Raw genomic sequence first — 24063 nt, forward strand, 5'->3', positions numbered from 1 at the left:
GCTGTTCACTATTAAATTGTGTGATATTTTCCTTCATTACAATAAACATGGGCACTGTAGTTTATTTACATTTCAACCTGCTGCTGTAAATCTTCCCTAGCGCAGCTAAAATTATTCCACAGCAAAAACAATATTTATTCCTGTTGGTGTAAAGTTCACGAAAAAACAATCTGTTGAGTAAAGAAGTTATTTTATTGTATTTTTTTAAATTAAAGTATGTATTGGTGGCCAATTTTTTTAAAGATCAACGTATTCATTAGGAACGGACAAACACATTGTTAGTTTTGCTCTTTTTATGAGCTTTTGCTGACTCTAACAAAAACATTCATTATCACCATTTCCCCACGTTTAGATCATAGCAGATTTTTATGCAAAATGTGAATAAGCAGCCAGACGTCTGCGAACAAGAAAAAATTTCACATTTATTTGATATCAAACAAGAGTTGAATTAAATATCAGCTGTAGATGGGCTCTTACAAAAGAAATAAAATGAACCTAATCAGTGCCGCAAACACGTTTCACACTTTCCAACCATGTTTTTTTTTTTTCTGTATAGTACTTCAGTTAATAAATTAATTAGTGTCAAAGGATGAAATATGTCCGCAAAAACTGCAATATTGCATTGGCGCGCACATAAGTCTTCAAACCTGACAATTTCTTTCAAGTAAAATAAATTACACAAGTTTCGAATTCACTCCAAATCTGTGCATGGCCTGGTGTTAAAGAATATACTACTGGCAAAAACTCATCATTCATGAAAGCAAAAGCACTTCACAAGCAGAGACATGAGCATGATTTCATATGGACTGAAATCTCTCAAAACATTTTTTTCATATTGAAACATACTACAACAAGTCAAGTGTGAGAGGAAGAAGCACATTTCCACCATTTTGATTAACCTTGTCTGAAGAATCTTATTAACATTGAAAGGGCTTAACTACTGAATGGTTGCCGTTTCTTTTCTTCTTTTTTTCTTACATTTGTTTTTTACTTTTTACACTAGTGGTACAGCAAAATATAGTTTCTTTAGCTGTTACTTTAACAACAGTTAAATGTGCAATAGAGAAAATATAAGGCCTGAGTCTGAATTAGTGGTTTCTTTACTTTACAGTCTTGACTGTGTAGTGGAGCCACACCAGTTCTTGTTCTGTACTTCATGACTAAAAAGACCCTGGTTCTGCAAAGGCCCCCAAGAATATGTCAGGAGTTTCATAGTTCTTTGCTTGGAGTATTTTTCATCCCTTATTCTTCAACAGCACAGTACAATAGAAATGCCAGACTTGTCTCTGACACAGCGGCCTGTGTGTTATTCTCTGCACCTCTTTTGTCCAACTGCAGAGCTTTCACAGTCCACATTTGTCTGGCCTCGGATGGACGTGTTTTGTGTGTTAATGGGATTTGTGTGCAAAAGTCATTTCTTCATTCCTTTTCCCACCCAACAACATTTCACTTCCTGTCCCAACAGGAAGAGCATGTGGTGTGTGTAGCTAGACTTGCCAGCTCTCTTGACATCAACTGAAAGTACCCATCTGTTAAAACCTGTGCAAACTAAGAGGGCCGGCTCAGAGGCTGGTAATGAGCTGCATTTGTCCGTCGCTGGGTGCCTCTCCTTCCTGTGCGCACTCTTCATTGTTGGGTGGGAGGATGCATCCGTCGCTGGTGCCTCGGTTTATGTGGTAGTAGGACAGGGGCGGCGGCGCATCGCCGAGCTCAGGCATGCTTTTATGATATGCGTCCTCGCTCTCGCTTCGAGGTGAGGGGGAGAGCTCTTCCTCCTCCTCGGGGGGGTATGGCGAAGCTGGGGGCGAGGGTGAGTCTCTCAAGTTTGGCATGCTGGTGTAAAGGGAGTCTCTATTATTGTTAGGTGAATGGGAGCCCATGTCCTCCACTGCAGTAACAGTCTCAGAGCCATGGCCGCCCTGCTGCTCCAGGCGCCTGGGGGCCTTCTGGGCGCTGTAGAGCAAGGAGTGAGTCCTCTGGGGCAGGAGGGGGGCCTCCAGCGCCTCCTTGTGGTGGGGGTGCAGGAGCAGCTCCAGGGTGGCGTGGCCTCCTCTTCCACTTCCTCTCTGGGGGGATGAGGCCTCGGTGTGATCCGCCACAATGGCGTCATCCTCGCTGCCGCTCCCACCCCCACCGCTGTCCACTGTCACTCTGGTCTGCGGAGGCAGGGCTCTGTTGTGCTCCCTTGGGGCGTCGCAACCTTTGGGGCCGACGCGGGGCCTTAGGTTGTTGTGGACAATCTCAGATATGATCATCTTCTCAAAGGCGGCATCGTCCAAGTTAAGGCCGCCTAGGTCACCCGGGGCTCTAACGCCCACAGTCTCATAGTTGTCGTCTCGCAGGGAGTAGCTGTTGTTGAAATTGCCATTGAGGGGGAGGGTGTCCATGGCACTGATGTCCCTGCTGTTGCTCAAAGAGTGCTGTCCTGCAAGGAAAGGCAAAAAGACTGCGTGAGATTATGATTTTTTTTGTTAACTTTTGTGTAGAACAAAACAGCGTCCACTACACCATCCACATACAACTTGATACTGCTCAGGACACTTCACTCTTGTGCTCTTTGATCTCTGGGTTAATTTGAATTTAAAATACAAAAAGTTTTAAAATTCAAAGGAAACCCCAATCAGCTCCCCACCATGTCCGTCCTCATTATGGCTGAATATCATCAAAGCCAATCTTAGAGATTATCCTGAACAATATTGGAGAAATGAGAACAAAAGATGACTTGAAACTTAAAAAATATAGTACAGCAACACACTATAAAGTAGCTAATGACCAGGTAACAACACAGCAGCATTCGAGAAGCAACAAAATACGATGAGAGTAAAAGAAATAAATTAATACAAGCTGATGAGAAAGTGTTGCGACATTAACAATGGATAAAAAAACATTCCACCTGTTAAAAGAAGGCAAGACAAAAGAGTAATGTCGAACACAGATGGTTAGCCACTACTCTGCACTCGGGCCCCACAAGCACAGCAACAACCCCCACAAAGCACAACAGACAGGCATGGTGCAATGACTCACTTTGCCAACACTCACATCAAGTGTGTCTGCTCAGGCTATCTGGCCTAAGAACAGCTGATGTGCAAAAAAAGTAAAACAGATGCTTTTTTCAATTGCAGCAGAAACAACAAAATCACTGAAATAAGACCAAAGTGGAAAGCTTGTAACATCCAGCCTGGATTCAGTCAATCCAACTCTTTGTGTCCTTGCTATTAATTATAATTTAGCTCATGTGATGCATTGTTCAAATTACTTTAGGTGGGTGAAAAATGACAGCAAAATTCTGTGTTTAACGGCTGAAGAGGGCTAAAGGACAAAATCAAGGACAACTGAATCCTGGACTCAGCAGGTGAAAGGGTTTAGCAGCAAGCACAGTGTTTTTACAAGAAAAAAAGTCTATAGTAATGAAAATATTTCTTTCTGAATGCCCATAGTTTTCCCTTCTTAAAGTGTACATCAATTGTAGGCCACACACACACACACCACACACACACACACACACACACACACACACACACACACACACACACACACACTGGAGTGTGTGTACTCTAATTTTGTGCAGCCCGATGTCTAAGCTCAAGCAGCAGGATGACAGTTAAAGGGTCTTGTTTTGATTTGATAGGAGGATTTCATTTACTGGGGTACACTGTGAGCCTTAAAGTTAAAGGCTGACACTTAGCAGGGTGAGGGGGATGTTGTCAGTCACAGGCAGTAAAAAAACATGAGGAAACTGTAGTATTTTCGTTTCAAATGAACTTGTCAGAAAACGAATGATAACAACATAGGAAAAAAAGCTCCAAAAACAACATCAAAGTCATTTCTAAAAAGTGTGAAAAGAGCCCAGAGAGCAAAAGGGCAACAAAAAGGGGAGGGGGGGATTATTAGACACCTCTCTGAATAGACCCTACTTCCAAATTTGCATTTGTTTATGCGCTGGCAGTGATGTTATTACAGACAGGTACTGTCTACCGGGAGAGGGGGGAAATGATGTGAACAGAATTCAACTGGACGCGGCGACAGCTGCACTCTGGGAACCGTTCCAGCAGAGATTCATCCAAGATGTTCTCCTTACCGATTTTACTGCATCACATGAACATCTGCAGAGCATTACTTAGTATTAATACACTTACAATAGAAGACACGCTCATCCTTTTCCAGGAGCTAAATGTAATGACTATAGCAGGCAAAAGTTTAAAAAAAAAAAGCTCATGTTAAACTTGACTGAGTCTCTCAGTGCTTATTTCATACTTGGTTGGTGATCTTCACACCAGGTTTTGACATTTGTGTGTCGAGCTGTTGCCTGCTATCCTCAAACTAGTTTCCATGTGTTAAATCGTTTTGTTTTTCTTTCCTGGTTGTCACTGCTTCCTGTTGCTCCTGTTCATAAACACAACTAAGTGCAGCGGCTTGCCTCGGGGAGAGAAGAAGTGTTTCTGTAGGTAAAGGAGGTGTTTATGCTGACATTTCATATTGAAGGCTAATTTAATCTCACCACTTCTCTTTTATCTGTCTCTGATACTCCAATGTTAACATGTAATTATTACAATGATTAAGCCGGTAAACATTTTAGGGCAATAATGCACGAGCTGTCTGAGCACACACACTGACTTCTGCATCTGAGCCGCTCGCTTGCCACTGAACTCACAGACAGAAAAAAAGAAGTCTTTGATTTTCTTTGCCGACACTGTATGGTCCCAACCCTGCTTCATTATCTCGGAGTGTGAAGTGCTCCCATTGTGCTGTAAGCAAGCTCACAGCACAAAACAAGACTGTGAAGACTGCAGTGGGTTAAAGCTTTACATTACTGCATATCCTCTCCTTACACACTTTTGCCATACTGCTGTTTTTTTATAAATTCTCTTTAATCATCAAATGCCTGGGAATATCTGAGGGCTATGACTCTGCCCGCATTGCGTCATGAGCTTGTTTTTTTTCTTCTGTGATTGGGTTTCCTTTGCTCTGCTAGTGAACTAGGTCACCATAAGCACTGACGTGATTTAAAGGGATCTTATTGGCAGTAAGAAAAAGACAATTTAAACATGTTGTAAAGATATTAAGGGAAAACAGTAAAAATGATCCGGACCGACGTGTAAAGCTCATATTCAACAGAGAAGAATTCCCATATGACTGCTCAGCAGAAGAGATAGGATAGCATTGACATAAGTTTATCTCCTTCTGTGTTTACAAAGGAGAAACTAGCTTAGATAAGACCTAGTGTTACATGTAGTACCCTTAAAAGTGAGAGTTAAATGAGAAGATTTAGACCACTTCCGTTTCTGTTTGCTGCAAAGTGATAGCCAGCCACCGGTTAGCTTAGCACAAATACTGGAGACAGGGGGAAACACCTGGCCACTAAGCAATATGTTAAATCTTGTTCATTTAATCTGTACAAGAAAATGAAGTGTAAAAATGATAATTTGCCATTTTACAGGGGATTATGTGCTGGACTATTTATTGTCCGTGACCAATAATGTCCTTGGTTTTCTGTTAGTTGCCAAGCAACTGCTCAGAGCCAAGAAATAGTCCAGCACATAACCCCCTACGTAAAACAGGAAATTCTTGTCTCTGTATGCATTAAACAAGAAGATATAACGTGTTAATTATTGGGGTGCTGGCAGGCACATTTTTTTTAAACTTTTGGACAGAGCAAGGCTAGCTGTCTACTCTTTGTGCTAAGCTAAGCTATCTGGCTGTAGCATTGTATTTAACAGACGTGTGGTATCGATCGTCTCATCTTACTTTCCCCAAGAAAGCGAATAAGTGTATTTTCCAAACAGTTCCAAACTTTTACCTTAAAACACACACACACACACACACACACGATCACACACAAATCAATCAAGAATAAAAGTGGAGGGTGGATGTGCACCTGGGGAGTGAAAGGCCGGTGGAGAGGGGGTGTTGCACACCACTGTTTCTGCCAGCAGGTTGTTATAAGGGTTAGTGTCGTGGGTTCGAAGCAGAGGGTTAGTTAGGAGGTAGTTGCCAGTCATCCCTGAAATAACAGGAAGAGAGAGAGAGGAAACAAAACAGTTGAGTTTGAGGTACTGTAGTTCATGGTCTGTGGTGGTGCGCTGGATAGCTGTCGACATAAACAAACACTGACATATGCTGTCCAAAATATTACACCGCAAAAGATTTATGACCCATGATCCGCCTGCCTTCTATTATGGACACAAAGCTGCCATAGAAACGTTGGTCAAAGCAAACCAATATCCAAACAGTCAGCTGATGTAACTGACAAACAATATTAGCACGACAAGTGTTGACCAAAGCATAGCAACACAATCAACTCCAGTGTTTAGGCGAAACAAATCCATCTAAACAAACTCATCTAGTCGAGACACTAGACAAACCATGTCTAAGTGGCCTGCCATGAATAATAGAGTATCCCTATCATCCTGAGCATGCTTGTGTAAATCCCAAGAATATAATAACTATACTTAGTCATTTGGTTGGAGCCCTGAGAAACTTTGCGCTGGCGTGTTTTTTTTTTGTTTTTTTTAAGAAAAAATGAAACTAACTCATAACTACAGCCAAATATGCACTGGCACAGTCTGCAGCCGGAGAAGCTGGGATCACTCCCAAAACCTGCTCTGCCCTCAACCTGACTTTGCTCATCTCCTCTACTTTCATCGTGACAATCACTCTGGGGTAAAAAAAGAAATGAGTTAGGGCGGCTGGTGCAGACTTGCTGGGATTTCAACTCAAGTCCTCATAAGCAATATTTTGTTCCACACTAAATAAAACACGTCTTCTACCTCTGTTCCTTGCCTTAAATGTGATCCCACCAAGCAGGAAAGTGCAGGAGAAATGCTGTGAACTTTTGTACACAGACAGCATTTTTTCATTTTTTTATTGCTTAACACTAAGAGAAATGCAGCATAAAATCATGTCTTATCTTTCCCAGCTGCCACAGAGCCATGTAAGCTGCATTCATTGATGTGTTTATTGTGAATTCAGAGCTTCATCACAAATAGAACGCCGTATGTGTCTCTTCTGGTGGCGGCGGTACAAACGGTTGCTTACCCTGGTTGAGGGTGGAGGTGCTGTTTATGTCTCCTGAGATGAAGGAGGACTCCGACTGCTTCCTCACAGTGTCGTTCCACATCCGCCTGATGCGGCTCTGGGTAGAGAGAAGAGCAGCCATTGATCAGGACTCAACATGGTGCCGCTGTTATTCAAGACGTCTGGCCCTGAGGATTGAGTAGCGACGTGGGTTTTGTGACCCTACACTTGTATACAAGAAGATTTAAGATTCGACTAACCCCCTGCTTGATGACATCAACACGCCTTGCTAAGGTGAAACAAAGACCTGCACACGCTACTGGTCCAACCGATACCAAAAATGGATACTCCAAGAATCTTACAGCTTGTAATTTGAGAGATCGGCCCAGAGCAGCTGTTATTTTGTCTTTTTTGGATAGTTTGAGCAGAAGACGGCAACAGCTCTTAAAATAGATCTGACAAAGTCACAATAGAAGAGATTAGAGACCTGTGTAGGGCTGGTACGATAACAGCATCACCACAACACCGCACTCATGTGATGCTTCCGATTTTTTTTTTTTTTTTGCTAGTGAAATTACAGGCGGGCATTTAGTTATCATTGGCGGCTGTCTTCCATCTTATTTTCGAGGGCTTCTAGACAAAAAACCTTTCAGTTGCTCGGTGTCTCGACCGCAAGCGTATCAGCCGACTATCAGCAGCAGCTCCTGGAGCTGAGTGAACAGTGGCTGGCTAACCTGCCTTTGCCTGGCTGACTGACAGCAGAAAATACTCGACCAAATTAGTTTTCATGTTGGCTGCGTGGGAAGAAATCAATAGTGTTTGTATTGATTCATTGATTTTATTTCCCAGCCCACCGTAGCGAGTGAGGGGAATCTGCCTGCAGTAAATCCGACTTGCAGACATACTAGTCTTCATCAATCAATTTAGATCTGGTTAATAAGTTCAAATCACATTTACAGTGGGAGTATTGTGTAATTTAAGCAGTTGTCTATGCAGATTATGCTTCACTAAAAGCGACTAAAATATATAGTATGTTAAAGGTACAAAAACACGCTGCAGGGTGTTGTGTGAATTTAATCAAATGGAAGGTGAGACAGGCAGATGACAGTCAATCAAAAACACTTCTAAAATACGCTCTCATTTTTATCTATGCAGCTGTCTTTGTGCAGGCTCGCGGCTCATGAGCGTAGCTGCAACCTGAAGCGTTTATTTGTGCTTCAAATCAAATAAATTCAACAATATGTGCGTAAAATGAGGTTTGTGCCTGATAAAAAAGGCAGTTGATAAATATATGTATTTGCATTTTGTAACCTAGGTGGAGCAAAGTGTGTTATTTGGAGTCTTTACTAAAGGATAAGGCTGACATCCTATACTTTTCTTACTGTCAACAAATCCTGTGCAAAGACCAAAACCAACATATGTTGGTTTCTTATTTCTCAATACTCTCCAGCTTCCCCCGGCTCTCTGTGGCTCTCAGCCACAAGGCCATTTGTTTCTAAAGACAAATCTTTAAAGACGGGTCATGAATATACTCATGCTTAATGTTCACTCATTTCCTAAAACATCTGGGCACCGTGGTTTTCAACAGACATTACTAAAGTTGGAATAAATAGGGCATTTACTGGGGACTATTTTCAGCTGCAAAGTAAAAGACATCTGGTGCTCAAGTGAGTGTTCACACCACCAGTTTTGTGTAAATGGGATCGAATCAAAATAAACTACAGTGAGGCTGATAATGAAGACGCTCTATGGCAAAGAAGATGAAGCTACAGTATATCAGGTTTTTTTTTCTCTCTTTTTTTTAAACATACTTTATTAATCCCTCAAGGGAAATTGGAGAACGATTTTTTTCACTTTGTTGTTAGAACACACATTACACAGAGGCTTGAAATACACCCACACATGCTCAGGAACTGTACATGCACAAATGGAGAGATTTCATAGTGAGGGGGCTGCAGCTATCCATGGACAAGCACCCCGAGCAGTTGGGGGTTTGCTGCCTTTGGCTACACACAGACAAACTGGAATTAATAATAATAATAATTACGTCCAAACCTTTTCACACATCATTTTTCCAACCTAAAGCCCTATATGTCCCAGCGGGGTACACGTACCTGTGTTGCAGATGAGTAGCGGGCCGTGGATCGAGACGTGGCTGTCTTGGCTGCACTGTGGGGGCCCTCAGGCGGCAGCGTGCCGCAGCACTGGGACTGGCGGAAACATTTGCTGTACTCTTTGCGGACCTTCAGATGAACAAAAGATCAGGACCCACTGAGCACACAGGCAACCCCCCCCCCCAAATAAATCTTTATCAAATGTCATCCAGCTGACAGCTGTTTAAATGTCAAAAGGGATAACTATGATAACATGTTGAAATGTTGCAGAGAGGAAGCACTGTGATGTAAGTTTTGCTAAGTAAAAATGTATAAAATATCATGAAATGCCTCATGTAAAATTTCAACGTGTTGCAGTATAAATATTTACAGATCCACACCTGCAGTGCAATGATTAGATAAATATGGAAAGAAATAGGAAATTCTTGGCAGTGAGATTTTAGAATTTTATGATAGTAGGGCAGCAACTAATGATAGTTTTCATGATCAATTCATGTACAGACTATTTTGACTTTCACTATTTCTTTGAATCGATTGATTTGTCTGAAAAATGTAATAATAGAAAAAAGATCCTTAGCCAAGGGTGATGTGACATCTTCCAATGTCTTGTTTTGTTAATCCAAAAAAAGTCTAAAACCCCAAAACCTCAATTTACTAAAAGGCAAAGAAATGCAGAAAGTGTGTGGCTTCAATAATTAATTTAAATAGGAAAATAGCTTTTGGATAATTTTTCTGTCTATTGACTAATTGATTTAACAGACACATTATACTGTAGATTACTCGTTGTTTTTAATAATTTATTAGTTGTTGAAAATTATATATTTCTCAGGTGTGTGACATTTAAGAAGCTGAAAGAAGCGATTTTTTTTTGCATTTTGCTTAATGAACAACTTGTTGATTAATTCTTCATTTAAAACCTGTTGTTCAATTAAACAACTTATAATGTGTGGCGCAGGACAAAATCTTACCTTTTTCTGGAGGAGGCAGTGGAAGATGAAGATGAACATGCCTTGCAGAGTGTTGAAGATGGTGAAGAGGTAAGCCATAACAATGGACGATTCATTGAGGAAGAACAAGCCAAAGGACCATGTGAGCCCCATCAGACAAAGTAGGGCAAACGCTCCCAACACCCACGACCTGCAAAAGAAAAAGAAGAAGTATTAACTATTGAAACTAACAAAGTTGCAGTCGATTTTCTCTTTGCATGGTCTGATGTTTCTGTGCTCCAGGACAGCAGCTTGTTAAAAAATATATTTTGGTTTTAGGATGAATGTGCATTCTGTATTTGACACCGAGTCAAAAAATATTTCCTTGGTCTTCCTTGGAGTGGTTGGCTAAAGAGACTGCAAACACAGCAGGTTTTTCCTCGGAGGCTTCCAGGAAAGCCTAGAGGAAATAAGATAACTTCACAGTCAGTTTCAATGACGATGGCTATTCTTTACTGGTATCACAAGAGAGAAGTGTGCCACGGTGAGGAGGGAAGAAATGGGACAACAGCTTGTCACTAAGAGAGGATCAACAGAAAAATGAGAGTGATGGCTTATTAGACTTTTTAAACAAGTATATATATTTTTTCCTCATTAATCAGACAAAGAGCAAGTAATTATTTCAACTTTTTTTCACAAGTTGTCATCTCACACAGAAACTAAACGCATAGAGGATTTAACATAGACTCCCATTTACGACAGTTAATGAGTTTTTTTCTTTCTTTATTTCACACATTGTCTCTCTTTTTGAGACAATGTGTGAAATCCAGGATCCACAAATGTGGGCTTTCTGTGTGCTAAAAAACAACAACCAGAAAGCCAATTCAATGCCTTGTTTTGCACCAGAATCAGAATGTCTGCCTAAAAATCCCACATAAGATATGTTATCCTGCCCTCAAACACACTGTTGAATAAGAATCCAGGCACAGAAATGGAGAGAGGACCTGTCTTTTTAGCGAGCAAATGCAGCCCACTTGAAGCGGAAAGATGAGGGAGGGGGCTTTTTTCCGTTTTTTACCATCTTAAAATCTACGAGGCATGCGGTTGAGGCAGTCTTCCAAGGAAGCCCGTAAACTATACCAGCATAGGAGCAAAAACATACCAAAAGGTCAGAAATGCAGCTGTAAAGAAATAAAAAAGGCAATACAACCCTGCGTAGTGCAAATAGTGAAATCATAAAATGAACTAAAAAGACACCCTCTATACAAAGAGAAATAAAATGTAAAGGGAATAAATATTGGTGCTGTCGGGGTTAGGAGAAGAGGAAATCAAATAAACGTGTTGGTCAAATATGGATTTTACAATTCCATGAGGGAAGCAAAAGCTGTAATGGTGCATATTACCCCCACCCTCTACTAAACACACCCACACAGTCTCAGAGTAAGCAAACCACAGTGCTGCCACTTAATCTCCTTTAGTGACACCCCTCACCTGATACCCCCCAGCCTGGACGAGTCGGGTTTCATGGAGGTGGAGTGCTTCACCATCTTGAACATCGTCACCACCAGGAAGATGACATTGACCTGTCAAAACAGAAGCATATCAGGGTTAACAGACTGCACTTAGAAAGGCATCCAATTCCTGTTGCTGACAGCGGGTGGAGGTAGTACTCAGATTCTTTACTTTAGTAAAATTACTAATACCGCACTCAATAAATACTCTCTTACAAGTAATGATCCAGCATTGGAATGCAAAAGTATAATCAGGAAAATGCAAAGTATTAAGAGAAATAAAATAAAACTCAATGTAGAAAATTGTCTTGTGTGTGTCATACTATTCTATATTATATCATTACATTGTTATCACTCATTCATTGATGGGTAAGCAACATTTTGTGTAGTTTAGTGTAGTTTGGTTGAGGCAGAGCTCATTTTGAATTATTTTGAATTATTTATTTAAATAATTAAAAAGAAAAACAGCAATTATTCACATTTGAGAATCAGGTTACATAAAATGTCTGGAATCTCTGGATTAAAAATGCCTTAAACTCTAAAAAAATCTGTCAATAAACTAATCGATTAATCGATTCATTGACTAATCAATTAAGTTGTTTTGATTATTATAATAGCAAACAATCATATTCTACAAGCTCTTCATGTGTTCTTAATTTGAAAGCAGACAAATAATTATAACAAAGTGATATGTACAATATTTCCCCTCTGAAATGTAGTAGTACCTAAGTACAGCACTTGTGGTAATATACTTGGTTACATTCCACTACTTGTTGCTACCACTTGTGGTTATGTTTTATTGACTAAAAATATTGATTAATCTACAGGCTCTACAGTGAGATTCAACACCAGCATACCTTTACCGGGAGGAATATAAAAATGTGTTACCTCGGTGCAGAGCTTACAATAACACCGACTTCCAAAAAGAGAAAAACAACAGAGGTCAACTTATTTGGTCTACTTCATATAGCTCTGGCCTTCAACTTGCTGCATTGAAAGTTTCTTGTTTTGTCTGACATTACAGTCTATCCCTACGTGCAAATCCTCATAGTGTACTGTACAAGATGGAGGCCAAACAGACCTGATGTACTGCAGACCAAAGCCCCAGAAAATACAGAAAGAAAAGAACAGAGTTCAGTGCCATATTAGAAACAATTTTTACTGAAGCCAGGAAACACATTTAAGTGATTCAAGCCATACAGTACACCCAGAGAGGTTTACATTCTTTCAGGATGTCTCTTTAAAGCACCAGAGGCCAGGGCCTGTCGCCACCGAAGGAAAGGGAAGAGAATGCTTCAGTTTGCCCTGATACCATATTAGACCTTTGAAATCAAAAACAAGTATACGTCCGGATGTTTATGTTATTAAGTAAAATTCTATCCTGTATCTGCTCTGAGCGTGCATTTTGAAAGCGTGGCCAATCGACTGTACATGAAGGAAAATATACAACAAAAGTATGAGTTGGCAGGAAAACAAAGCGTAATGGTCTCCATATAGTCTCAGTTGATCAAATATTTCATTTTAAATTCTTAAGCAAAAGGATCCTGATTATTTCCCCATATGGATGCATTTTGAAACACTGCAAGGCAACAGAAAAAAAATGGTCTTTTAATGGAAACAAATAGAGTGTGAGTAGAAAGCAGATGGAAACCAACAACGGCAGGGGGGAAAGATGGAAGAAAAATGAGTGGTTAAGAAGACAGAAAGAGGCTTTTAGATCACAGCTTAGAGTAATGCCGAGTTTTGTCTCTCAGCCACTTGGGCCGTTTTACGTCCGCATGAGTCGAGTGGCTGGAGATGCATTTAACACAGCCGCAAGTGATGACACAGATCCGATGAGACAGACGGACGGACAGGCAGGGAGGCACTCTGCAGAAAACTGAGGCAAGCTAGATATGGACTCCCACCTCATGCCCGGTCTCCAAGGGGCCGTCCTTCACAATATTAAGGTCTCTTACTTCTCTGCCAAATACAGCACAAAAAAGCAGTGCTGCCGACGCAGCAATTATCCCAGTTTCTGCATGTATTTACAGTCCATGGACAGATTTACATGTGTGATGCCATATAGGCCTATATGGATATGCAGTGAGTGTTTTTTTCAGGGCTGTGCGCATGCATTCCTGCATGCATGTATGTGTTGTGGGTGTGCATTGAGAACACCCAGTGCACCACATGAAATATTAAAAGGTGAAGATGGAGATGTCCATGTGCTGGGATTGGCTGGGGACGTGTCATGATCCTCAGCAGGGCTATGAGCTGTGGTAATGGTTGTCTGGCGCACCCTCATTACTTCATGTTCACCCCCCCCCTCCCTCACACACCATCACCCTTGTTTTTCCACTGAGCAAATGACCTTCATGCCTGAGACAATTTCTCCTCCTGATTGCGAGAGGGGAGTATTCTCTAGATGTGCAGAAAGGACCAAACAGCTTTAAGCTGTGTCTGTGCACCAATTCTGATTTCAGAGGATTTCATAGCTGAGTGGACACTGATGTCCTCGTGTCAGCTATAATGGGACCACTTTCCTTTCATGCAAATTGATCTTAGAAAGCAGAGCTAAGAGGGTGCCAGTTCAGAGTGAGAGAAAATCCATGAACTGTTTTCTATAAAGATTTTCTTTGAAGAAAAAAAAAACATGCGTGCACAACATTACAACTTACCACAATTATGAAGGTTACAGGTCCAAAGAAGCTCCAGATGAAATGGTTATCAACCCTCAGCCAGCACCTACAGGGTGTAGAAGATGATATTCAGTTCATTAAATCATCTCATTGCCAAAACAAAGTTGTGTCACATCGATTAGGGCCCAACAGAGCTGGCTGGATGATAATACGCCTCAGCAACAGAATAGAGACTCCTCTGACCACAGAGAAGAAAACCCTGCCATGAGGGAGGGCTGGCCCCGTGCCATGAGAAGCTGCAGTCTAAAAGGCAGCGGTTATTGGACTCATGACTTCACAGTCTACAAATGTAGCATGTCTGACTCTGTATACCTTAGATTCTAAACAGTAAACAATGTATTGTAGACACTATAAGAATGAATTGCATCTCAGTCTGTGTTTATCACCAGGAAACAGAAATGAAGTAAAGACTACAGCAATAAAATGGGAGTTCGAATAAAGCATTGACTTAAATTCCATAAATTAGAGGACTGCAGTTTTACAAAGCATAAAACTTGCTGCTTGGATGAAGACCAGCAGATAACTGTATGAACTTTGAACTGACAAGGGCGGCAATTATCCACATGCAAAGAATAAAAACCCAGCAGGCCAGTGCAGCTAGCCAGCACATTTCACTAATGATGCAGCATTGCTCACAACCTCTTGAAATTTCAGTGACAGGGTTTAAATTTACCAGGGGCAGAAGTGGACTACACTTTGTGATATTACTATCATTAGCACATACATCCATGCTGATGGGGAGAAGGGATGACTAATGCTCCTAATTTTTATCCCACAAAAGAACAATCTCTACAAAGATGTCACACTTACGCCCGCTGTGTGCCGTAGCTTCTGTAGTCGATGGCTGCTGAGATGCCCACAACCACTACGGGAATGAGGTACCCGGAAACGTAGTAGTACTTCCTGCGTGAGAACTCGCTCTCGAAAACCTCAACCAGCATGAGGTACAGCTGCACGCCCTCCAGACACATCCAGGCAAACGCAGCCAGGAAGCAGAAGTGGAGAGCGCCGGCGATGATGGAGCACACCAGCTGACAGGAACACACATGCAGACATTATGAAGGTAAGGATTGTTCTTAAGCGTAGTTGGTTTAATTATTATTATAATTAATAAGAATAATATTATTATCTTAAGGTGGACAGAAACACCGTTTCAAATCAATGCTAACATTGCTTTGTGTCTGCTGGATGTGTATAAAGCCAACTGCAATCACGATAGTCATAACACCTTTAATAGGTGATAAAATGATTTTTTTAACATATTTATTGCATCGTTTATTTCCCCAACAACTCAGAAATGAGATTACAGTATATGTGCAAAAATGCACATATGGTAAAAATATTAACGTTAAAAAAACATCATCCTGAGTGAATCTTTCATGAGTCAGCATCATGGACCTTTAAGTGTCACAACAAGTAGATACAGAATATTTATCAGGTATTTTAATCTAATTTGGATTTTTTGCTAAATGTGCAGCCAGTTAAAAGAATATTGAAGGACACATTGAAGTATTTAAAGGTCAACCACAGCAGATGAGGCTATCCATCAGCAGTATAAAGGTTAAAACTGTCTGCAGTACAATTTCCATGGTACCTTTGCTTCTGTCATGTTGATGCCCACGAGGTAGACAAGCTCGCCGATGAAGAGGTTGAGGCAGAGGTTTTTGTGAATGGTATTGCGGTCGCTTTGCAAACCTCTGAAGAAGCAGAAGGTGAAGAGGCTGATGGCCAGGCAGACAAGGGACACGGCAATACCCATTCGTGTGATAACGGTGAGAAGAAGGTCGTAGACGCTCCCCTCCCCCTACAGAGAAACAGACATTGTCTTAAATAGCCACATTCCTATATGGACAATAAAACTAATTTTAGTCAGAATGTGACCATTCTTCCTGTTCATAGTGGGCATATAAAAAAATCCCACCCTAAGGCGCTTTTGATGGAAGAGATGGGGGACAAAAATGTGAGACGTATAAATATTTATACAATATTCTAGTCTTTTTGGCACAAAATACCTCTTTGTGTTTCCATAGTGTTTCCCTGTTGAGCTGAAGTGGATACCTTTGGAAAATATCCACTTGACTTGACTAACTCAGACTTTTTAAAGGTCCCATGTCATGGTGCTTTTTGGATGCTTTTAAATAGGCCTTAGTGGTCACCTAACCTACCATATCTAAGTCCCTTTTGTAAAATTCAGCCTTGGTGCAGAATTACAGCCACTAGAGTCAATCCCACAATGATATTTCCTTAGTATGTGCCATTTCTGTGTCTGTAGCTTTTGAGAAGGAGAGAGGGGGGGGGGGCAAGGTAGAGCCTGGGGGTATGGCCTTGACCAACTTTCTTTTCAAAGCCATGATTTCTCTCTCTCATGGGCGGGCCAAATTCTCTGGGTGGGCCAAATTCTCTGGGTGGGCAAAGCAGAGAAAGGGGAGGTAACCTTTCCCCTTATAAGGAGTAAGATTCCAGATTAGCCCATCTGAGCTTTCATTTTCTCAAAGGCAGAGCAGGACACCCAGGGCTCGATTTACACCTATCGCCATTTCTAGCCACTGGGGGACCATAGGCAGGCTGGGGGAACGCATATTAATATTTAAAAACCTCATAAAGTGAAATTTTCATGCCATGGGACCTTTAAGCCTCATATTAGCTTCAGGCAACCTATCCTTTAACGTGATGGTACCTGATGAGATTTGGCACTGAAACCGAACATGCTTAGATCACATTATGGGGCCCATGTGGCAGAAAGCGACATCAGCTTAAAAATTAGCCACAACGAACTGCAATCATGTGATGTGGGTTTCCTTTTTTAAGGTCATATCACTCTGTTTCCGAAGATCTCAAACTGAGCGTGTTTCAAGATGGGCACCAGGCAAATGTGAAAATAACAGACTTGACCATACAAAATATCACTCAAGGACATGTTGGCCTGAATGTGAGGCAATTCCTCCTGTGATATTTGTAATTTTATTGAGGGCAGGAGTTGCAGTTGAGGTGATGTGCAAGAATTGGTGTGAGGCTAAGCCTAGCCTTGGGGTTCTGGTTTCAAGTTGTGGTTAAGGTTGAGGTTAAGACAGATGACAGGGACAGAGTTCATGAAATGGGACATAGTATTAAACAAACCACAAACTTATCCTCCACATTTATTACTGGCTAGGTCCTCGCTACACATGCCATTTATCATGTAATTGGATTGTAATTGCATTTCGCGACCAAATGGATCCTACACCACTTCAAGAGGGGTGGAAACACAAGTTAAAGCTGAGGGTAGACTGTTTCCCATAATTCTCGGGGACATACGCATGAAGGAATATTAGACACGGACCATAGGTAAAATATAATTACCTCCAATGATGGTACAGCACTTCCTATCCTGATCCACAATCTCGCTCTTTTAAAGTGACAGCCCTCACCCCTTTTCTCCACCTCCTCCCCCACCCTCACCCTCTCTTCCAGCAATAATCTAATTTTCTCCGCTGAAATGGCATTCTTGTTCTTGGTGCAAGTGCACAAATCTGTCAGCAAGACGTAAGAACAGGTAACTGAGGCACAAAAATAGCTTGTGCAAACCACAAGGAGTGGGTCACCTACCACATTTCCCTGATGAGCCATGAGGATGGCAAAGTTGGTCAAGTGACTGCAGGAGCAAGTGGTGTGGCTCTTGTTGGTTTCCAGCAGTTTACACCCCTGAGTGGACCAATATCCCATCATGCTCCGCTCTGAGTAATTCCAGAAGGAACAGTTGGGATTGTAGTAGTGCTCCTTCTACAAAAACACATACGCACAGAGAAAAAGATGCTTAAACATACAATATATGTATATATACATATATAACATGTACAGCTAAATCCTTAATTGTACACAAACACACCTTGAATATTTCATATCTCTAAGGCCAAGAAACAGGATGTCAATGTACCTGATGTGTAGACTGTGCATATGTGTCCATTACCAGTTAGTATATGTGCACATAAAGTTGCTTGACAACATGATGGAGATCCAAATAAAGAAATAAAACAGAATCTTAATATGTTGAAATGTGTGAAGGGTTACTATGGCAGTTTCCAAGCACAGAAAAAGCTCAACTTGCTTCTCTAAATCTAGTAGTGTCACCACCACCTATGACACACCGGCAATATATAGATGCCATCTCTTTACTCCAACAGTTTTTCTACAACAATGATCCATCAAAGTGCTGCAATTGCCCTTCACTACAAAAGCGTGTGCAGCTGTTTCAGTATTTTAACAGCCCGGCTCTACAGTGTGGTCTGGGTGAATCTCAGGAGGAGTCTTACATCTAGGTGCTCCAGTGTGAAGATCACAGGGTCGGCCACAAACACACGGCTGGACTCCTTGGTGATAGAAGCTGACAGGATGTGCGAGTTGACTGTGAGAGAGAGGTTGCGTTTGTTTATATCCCCCATTCCCCTCAGTGTGGCATTCTCGGTGCTGAGGAACTGACCCAGGTGTTTGTAGAGCACAAATACCAGCTTGGCCACACCTGCAACAGGCAATTATACAATCATCAGACATACTGAAGGAGCATAAACAAGTGAATTACAAATAATTTATTTTGTGAAAATTAAGATATTTATTCAATGTATGAATGCACAAACCTTAAAGGAACAGTTCCACTTTCCTATATTTTTTAAACTTTAGAATTAGCGTATAACTCAAATGTATTTTCCTAAAATTATCCTTTATTGAACTTATTTCAGACGTAAAAGATGTTTTTTTTTACCAAAGGACATAGGGGCAGCATTGAGCCCATTATGAATTTGCAGTCCTAGATGTAGCTGCCTTGCTACAATTTTTTTCTCAGTAGCCAATTGAGTACATTGCCAGACTTATTTGCAATTGTGTATTAGTCTGGAACCTTTCAGTTAATTTTTGATTTCCAAGGGGCATTGTCAGCAGCATAGACCCAAAGGCCTCTGAATAGACCGACAACCAATCAGAGCAATGACAAAGCACTGAGTGACACATGGAAGTTGGGGCAGTGCTTGGTATGTTTTAAAGCAAAATAATGATATCGCGGCCGGATGACAAACTTTTTTTCAAATTAAGGCTAAACACTCCACTAAAATGTGTTTCTGAAAACATTTAAGGCATAAATATGCAATACAATAACATAATCCTGATTCTGATTGGATCAGAACTGCCTAGTTAGAGTTTTGTGAGCCTTGTGCATTGCCAGTTACATTGGGCAACTTTGTTCTGTGTTTTTACATTTCCTTTTTTGTACAGAATCTGCAAACAAAATACATCATGTAAATTAGCATAATATTTTAACTTTTGTCAGAGCCAGGTTAGTTGTTTTCCCCTGCTTCCAGTCTTTAAGCTAAGCTAATAAACCCCGCGCATTTGGTTGTATAACTAAGGTCATTTATCTCTCAGTAAGAAAGCGAACAGGTGTGTTTCCCAAACTTCTCCGTTAGAAATATGTGAAGTGACAGCCCTCACCTTCATTGCACAAAAGACAACTAACTAAACACTTTTTTACCTCACCAGTCAATTGTTGATACAACCCAAAAAGAAAAACCAAAGCTGCAAATGAATCAGGATTAAATGTTTTTGTAGCATCTATGTTTTTCTCACCATTTTTGCTGTTGACTTTGACCGTGTTGGAGGAAAGCTGAAGAGACGCTGCACCCTTGTTTGTCTGAGGAAACCTGAAGTCTTGCACTTGACCGTCGGTGCTTAACACGTACACATCCAACACTGAGCAATGAGGGGAACGAGAGAGAGATAGAAATAGAGAGACGATTACTTGTTGGCGGTACATAGTGTTTAATAGTGCTCTGACGCTAAGGCCCAGCAGGGTATGTGTAAAGACCTGAGGTTCATTTTACTAGAAACAGAATCTAATCTCATTGGCAAGGCCCTGTAGAGGGCTATTTACTTTAAAAAAAACATGTCACTAAGCTGTTGGTTAGCATTGTGAAAGCCTCATAGGCAAGAGCAAAAGAAGAAATAACAACAAGGGTGGTGACAGAAGATTAGCAAATGCAAGCATGCAGCCTTCTGCAGCATGAATGTCAAAAATTCATAGGATCAAAAATATCATTGAGCTTTTACTTTTTCTCTCCCTTGTGGGTTCAGATAACTCTGGGCTCGACGAGCAAATCTCTGAAAATCTTTCAAATTCCAGCAGCCCCTCTCGCCGGTTTGCCAGCTGCCGGGTGGTGCTCCCTTTGATGTGTGAAATTACTGAAGGGTCAGGAGGACACACTCCCTCCCGTCAGAAACAGCCAGAAACGGCCTCACTTCCTCAGATAGATGGCTTCTGACAGACGGAGATGAGGAATTGTTCCCCCTGTCTATTTTCAAGCTCTCTCTTTGCTCTTCCTGCCCATTCCCTCGTCTTGGCCTTGGTGCTTGCCTGGAGGTGCCGTTTTGGCTTTGACATACTGCTAAATAGGAGCAACAATCACTTTTAAATTTTTTCCAACTCTTCAAGGGAGGTCAGGTTCTATGCTTCTTCATATGGCTGTTTATTATCTCTAATGCACAGATAAGCGAGAGTTTGAAAAGCTCATAACAACTGCCTCAATTCAGTGATTAAGTAACCAATATACAGCATATTATACAATGTAATAATCAGTTCTTTTGGTAGAGACAGAGCAACTAGTCCTTATCAGCTTAGTTAACTACCACTTAATGGGAAAGGCTCGGAGGGAACAGATAGAGTGCTGTATGAATGGAACAATGCCATTCAATTGATTTCTTTGTTTTACCCCAGAGGTCTAGACAGTTCATCTTGAAGCACACATTCAAATAGGTGACTTTACTATGCAAGAAAAAGATTAAAAACCAATGAGGTATAAGACAAAAAGGGTGAGTAGGAGACCATAACCGTAGCAACAAAGAGCTATGAGTAGAAATATGACTGAATGATAATCAATCTTGCTAATAACTGCTTGTGAGAATATGTATTTGTGGACATATTTGCTTTCTTTTATTGTGACATCAGCTAGATGTGGCCATTTCTGAACTCATATTGTTCTTGGGGAATAGCTAAAAAAGAATTACCCTGAAGACAAATGTACCAGTTTGAAACTATTTTACTGAAATGTGGTGCACAGACAAAAAGAAAAATAACCATCAGCATCAGACATTGTCACTGACAGATGTGTACCTGTAGTTTTGGTTTGTTTTATAGTTATTGGAAAGAAACTTACTGATATTCTCTGCGGGCACTTTTACGATCGCCGGCTCGATTAGGTTTTCTGCAAGGACAAACGCCCCTTCCTCCAGGGTATCCAGTAGCATTGTGGCGGCATGCGTTTGTTCCGTGGAATTCATGTCTTTCCATGATTTCAGAGCTTCTGGCCTCAGGAGGTTGTCAACAGTGTCCACAATTGCCTGTATCCATGGAGACAAGTAAAATGTCAGCTTGCTGTTTCCTCCCATCATAACTTCAGTTTAATAACAAAAAGCAGGGACGAGGCAGCAAATGATAAAAAGGGCATGCATGGCCAACAGTGACAGCAGCAACAACGACTTACACTGGAATATCAAGATCACTCTGACCAAAGAAACGAGGGTTCAAGAAAGTCAAGGGTAACTAAAATAATAATGCTGATAAAAAATGCATTATGTATCGTTTAATATTCTGTTTACAAAAAATAAGCCTAATCAAAGGAAGTCTCTTTTGGACCATTTTTCTTTTTTGAATTATGTAAAAATGCTTCAGGGTAAGAGGAAATAGAAACCAAATGTTTTTTTTTTTTTACATTCACTGGATTAAACTGTATACAATGTTGCTTTCCCAATTCCTGGTTTTGATTTTCCAAGAGAACAATTACCACCATGAACAATAGTATTATTTTCCTAACATGATCTGCCCACAATGGCCTTGGACACTATTCTCCTGGAGGAAAGTGGGCATTATCATGAAATCCATGTCCAGAGTGGCAGTCTGAGGCAAGATGGGGGAACACTTCTGCTTGTTTTCAACTGCGATCCTTTCATTTCCTGCTTTCTGATAAGCGGTAAGTAAGTAAAACATTCCACAAAACCCACACAAGTATCATATGTTGATAAAACAAGAGTTTCCTTTGACCCTGGAAGAGTTCATGACTCCTGCCTGACACAACCACCACAACGTCGACAGCTGTAAGATTAAGAATTTAGCTCAACCCTTGGTGTGGTAAATCAGAGTGACAATTTAACCATAGGTGCCATTAACCACAGCAATGCCCACCACAACAACGATAATTAACCACAACAAGCCCTTGCTCACTGTACCAATTAGCCACAGCTGTGATTATCCAAAACACTAATTGACTACAGACAGGATTATCCGTGCGCCTGGAATAACAAGAAAGGGGATCAACCAAAGTTTGCACCACTATATGATTAACCGCAACGTTTAACCAATGAGCTCATATTAACCACAGCAATGATGACTGTATCCAGACACAGGGCTCTCAGCGTGTCTTTATATCTCGGCCCGAGCACAGAAATCAATCTCTGTGGCTCTGACCTTGCAGGCAACTGGAAGCCTGTGTGCTGTGACTATGATGGCTATGACTAAGTCTCTCTCTCTCTCTCTCTCTCTCTCTCTCTCTCTCTCTCTCTCTTTGCAGGACGGAGAGGAGTGTCCATTAAAGGGTTGTAACCATTACAACCAGACAGACACTAAAAGGTCTTCCAACCCCCCGGTGAGCCATCCTCAAAAGGACCCATTAATCCAAAAGGAGAATAAAAGGTCATCTGTCTTTAATTTGTGTAGCACAGAAAAAATCTGTGTTCGTACTGAATCCTTCTTAATTCTCGCCTGGAAGGAGGTCACTTTACAAATCACAGGGGTGCTACTACAGGCGCCCCCATAGCTTACTTTAGCTAAAGAAATGAAATGAGCAAACAGCCCTGACTTCCAAGAGCAACAGCAGATCTCAAGTCACATCTAGATTATCTAAAGCCTAACAACAGAGCCAAGAGGAGGTGCAGAAGTCTAGTTTTCTCTCATACCACTTGAATTACTGAAAAGTTATTATGAATGTTTTCCCCAACAACGCCAAAATAGGTAGTATAAGTAGATACCACAGCTTTAAAGTAGGCACAGCAGTGAACAAAATCCTGATATTTGGCAGGTGTAATGTTAACCATGTTCACCATCTTAGTGTGGCTTGTTAGCATGCTACTATTTGCTAATTAGCACTAAACACAAGGTACAGCTAATAGATATATATACACCGGTACGTAGATCCCACACCTCTGCTGTTCAATGAAGCGAACGATGTGGTCCATAGTGACTGTACCTCCTAGTGTTTGTTTATCAAGGAAAGTGGTCTATCCATAATTAAAATTATAATTTCTTGCTAAATTTTTAAACTATTTTTAAACTTAAACTTTTAAACTTTTCTTTTGCATGAACATCCAAAAGCAGGACAAAAGTGTATGCTTTTCTATGAGTCTTTATGGTCAAAACGGGTCTTACTCCGGACCAAGATGGCAATGGAGGCAGAGACGCATCTCACAAGCCAGATGCGGCATCTACGGAGATATATCTATGCCGCTGAGGCTCATGAAAAGTCATGAGTTTTGCAGTAAGGACAAATTACATTTTTTACCTTAATCATAGCACTGGAGGAGCATTTAAAGGTTATTGTTCAAAGTTACATTCATCCTGAGGGGGACGCAAATGTCTGCGCCACATTTTATGGAAATCCATCCAATAGTTGAGATATTTTACGCTAAGGGGAACTCCACCAAATTTATACGGCAAAGTCTGGTTGCAGGTCTTTGAGAGTACTCTTGCATATCTGAAATAATTTGTACAACGCATTTGTGTCTCCAGAGGGAGTGGTGCAGTGTT

The 24063-nt window shown here is 41.1% G+C and overlaps 1 protein-coding gene across 14 annotated transcripts in view; it reads right to left on the minus strand.

Annotated features, from left to right (window-relative positions):
• Nucleotides 1-401: 401 nt before the first annotated feature.
• Nucleotides 402-24063, minus strand: part of adgrl2b.1 (adhesion G protein-coupled receptor L2b, tandem duplicate 1) — an 85107-nt gene continuing 61445 nt past the window's right edge. For 3 of the 14 annotated variants that reach the window (XM_032531241.1, XM_032531242.1, XM_032531240.1), the window contains exons 10-22: nucleotides 21422-21605; nucleotides 19839-19961; nucleotides 18536-18741; nucleotides 17832-18005; nucleotides 15841-16050; nucleotides 15057-15277; nucleotides 14226-14292; nucleotides 11546-11637; nucleotides 10097-10265; nucleotides 9129-9257; nucleotides 7036-7132; nucleotides 5876-6001; nucleotides 402-2425 (exon numbers count right to left, since the gene is read on the minus strand). In XM_032531241.1, coding sequence (XP_032387132.1) covers nucleotides 1563-2425; nucleotides 5876-6001; nucleotides 7036-7132; nucleotides 9129-9257; nucleotides 10097-10265; nucleotides 11546-11637; nucleotides 14226-14292; nucleotides 15057-15277; nucleotides 15841-16050; nucleotides 17832-18005; nucleotides 18536-18741; nucleotides 19839-19961; nucleotides 21422-21605 — 2661 coding nt within the window. In that variant the 3' untranslated portion in view covers nucleotides 402-1562. Of the gene's footprint in view, nucleotides 2426-3024; nucleotides 3079-5875; nucleotides 6002-7035; nucleotides 7133-9128; nucleotides 9258-10096; nucleotides 10266-11545; nucleotides 11638-14225; nucleotides 14293-15056; nucleotides 15278-15840; nucleotides 16051-17831; nucleotides 18006-18535; nucleotides 18742-19838; nucleotides 19962-21421; nucleotides 21606-24063 lie in introns of all 14 variants that reach the window. The other 11 variants (XM_032531237.1, XM_032531238.1, XM_032531243.1 and 8 more) reach the window with 7 other exon arrangements.

The sequence above is a fragment of the Etheostoma spectabile genome, chromosome 12 (assembly GCF_008692095.1).
Source record: "Etheostoma spectabile isolate EspeVRDwgs_2016 chromosome 12, UIUC_Espe_1.0, whole genome shotgun sequence".
Classification (NCBI taxonomy): domain Eukaryota; kingdom Metazoa; phylum Chordata; class Actinopteri; order Perciformes; family Percidae; genus Etheostoma; species Etheostoma spectabile.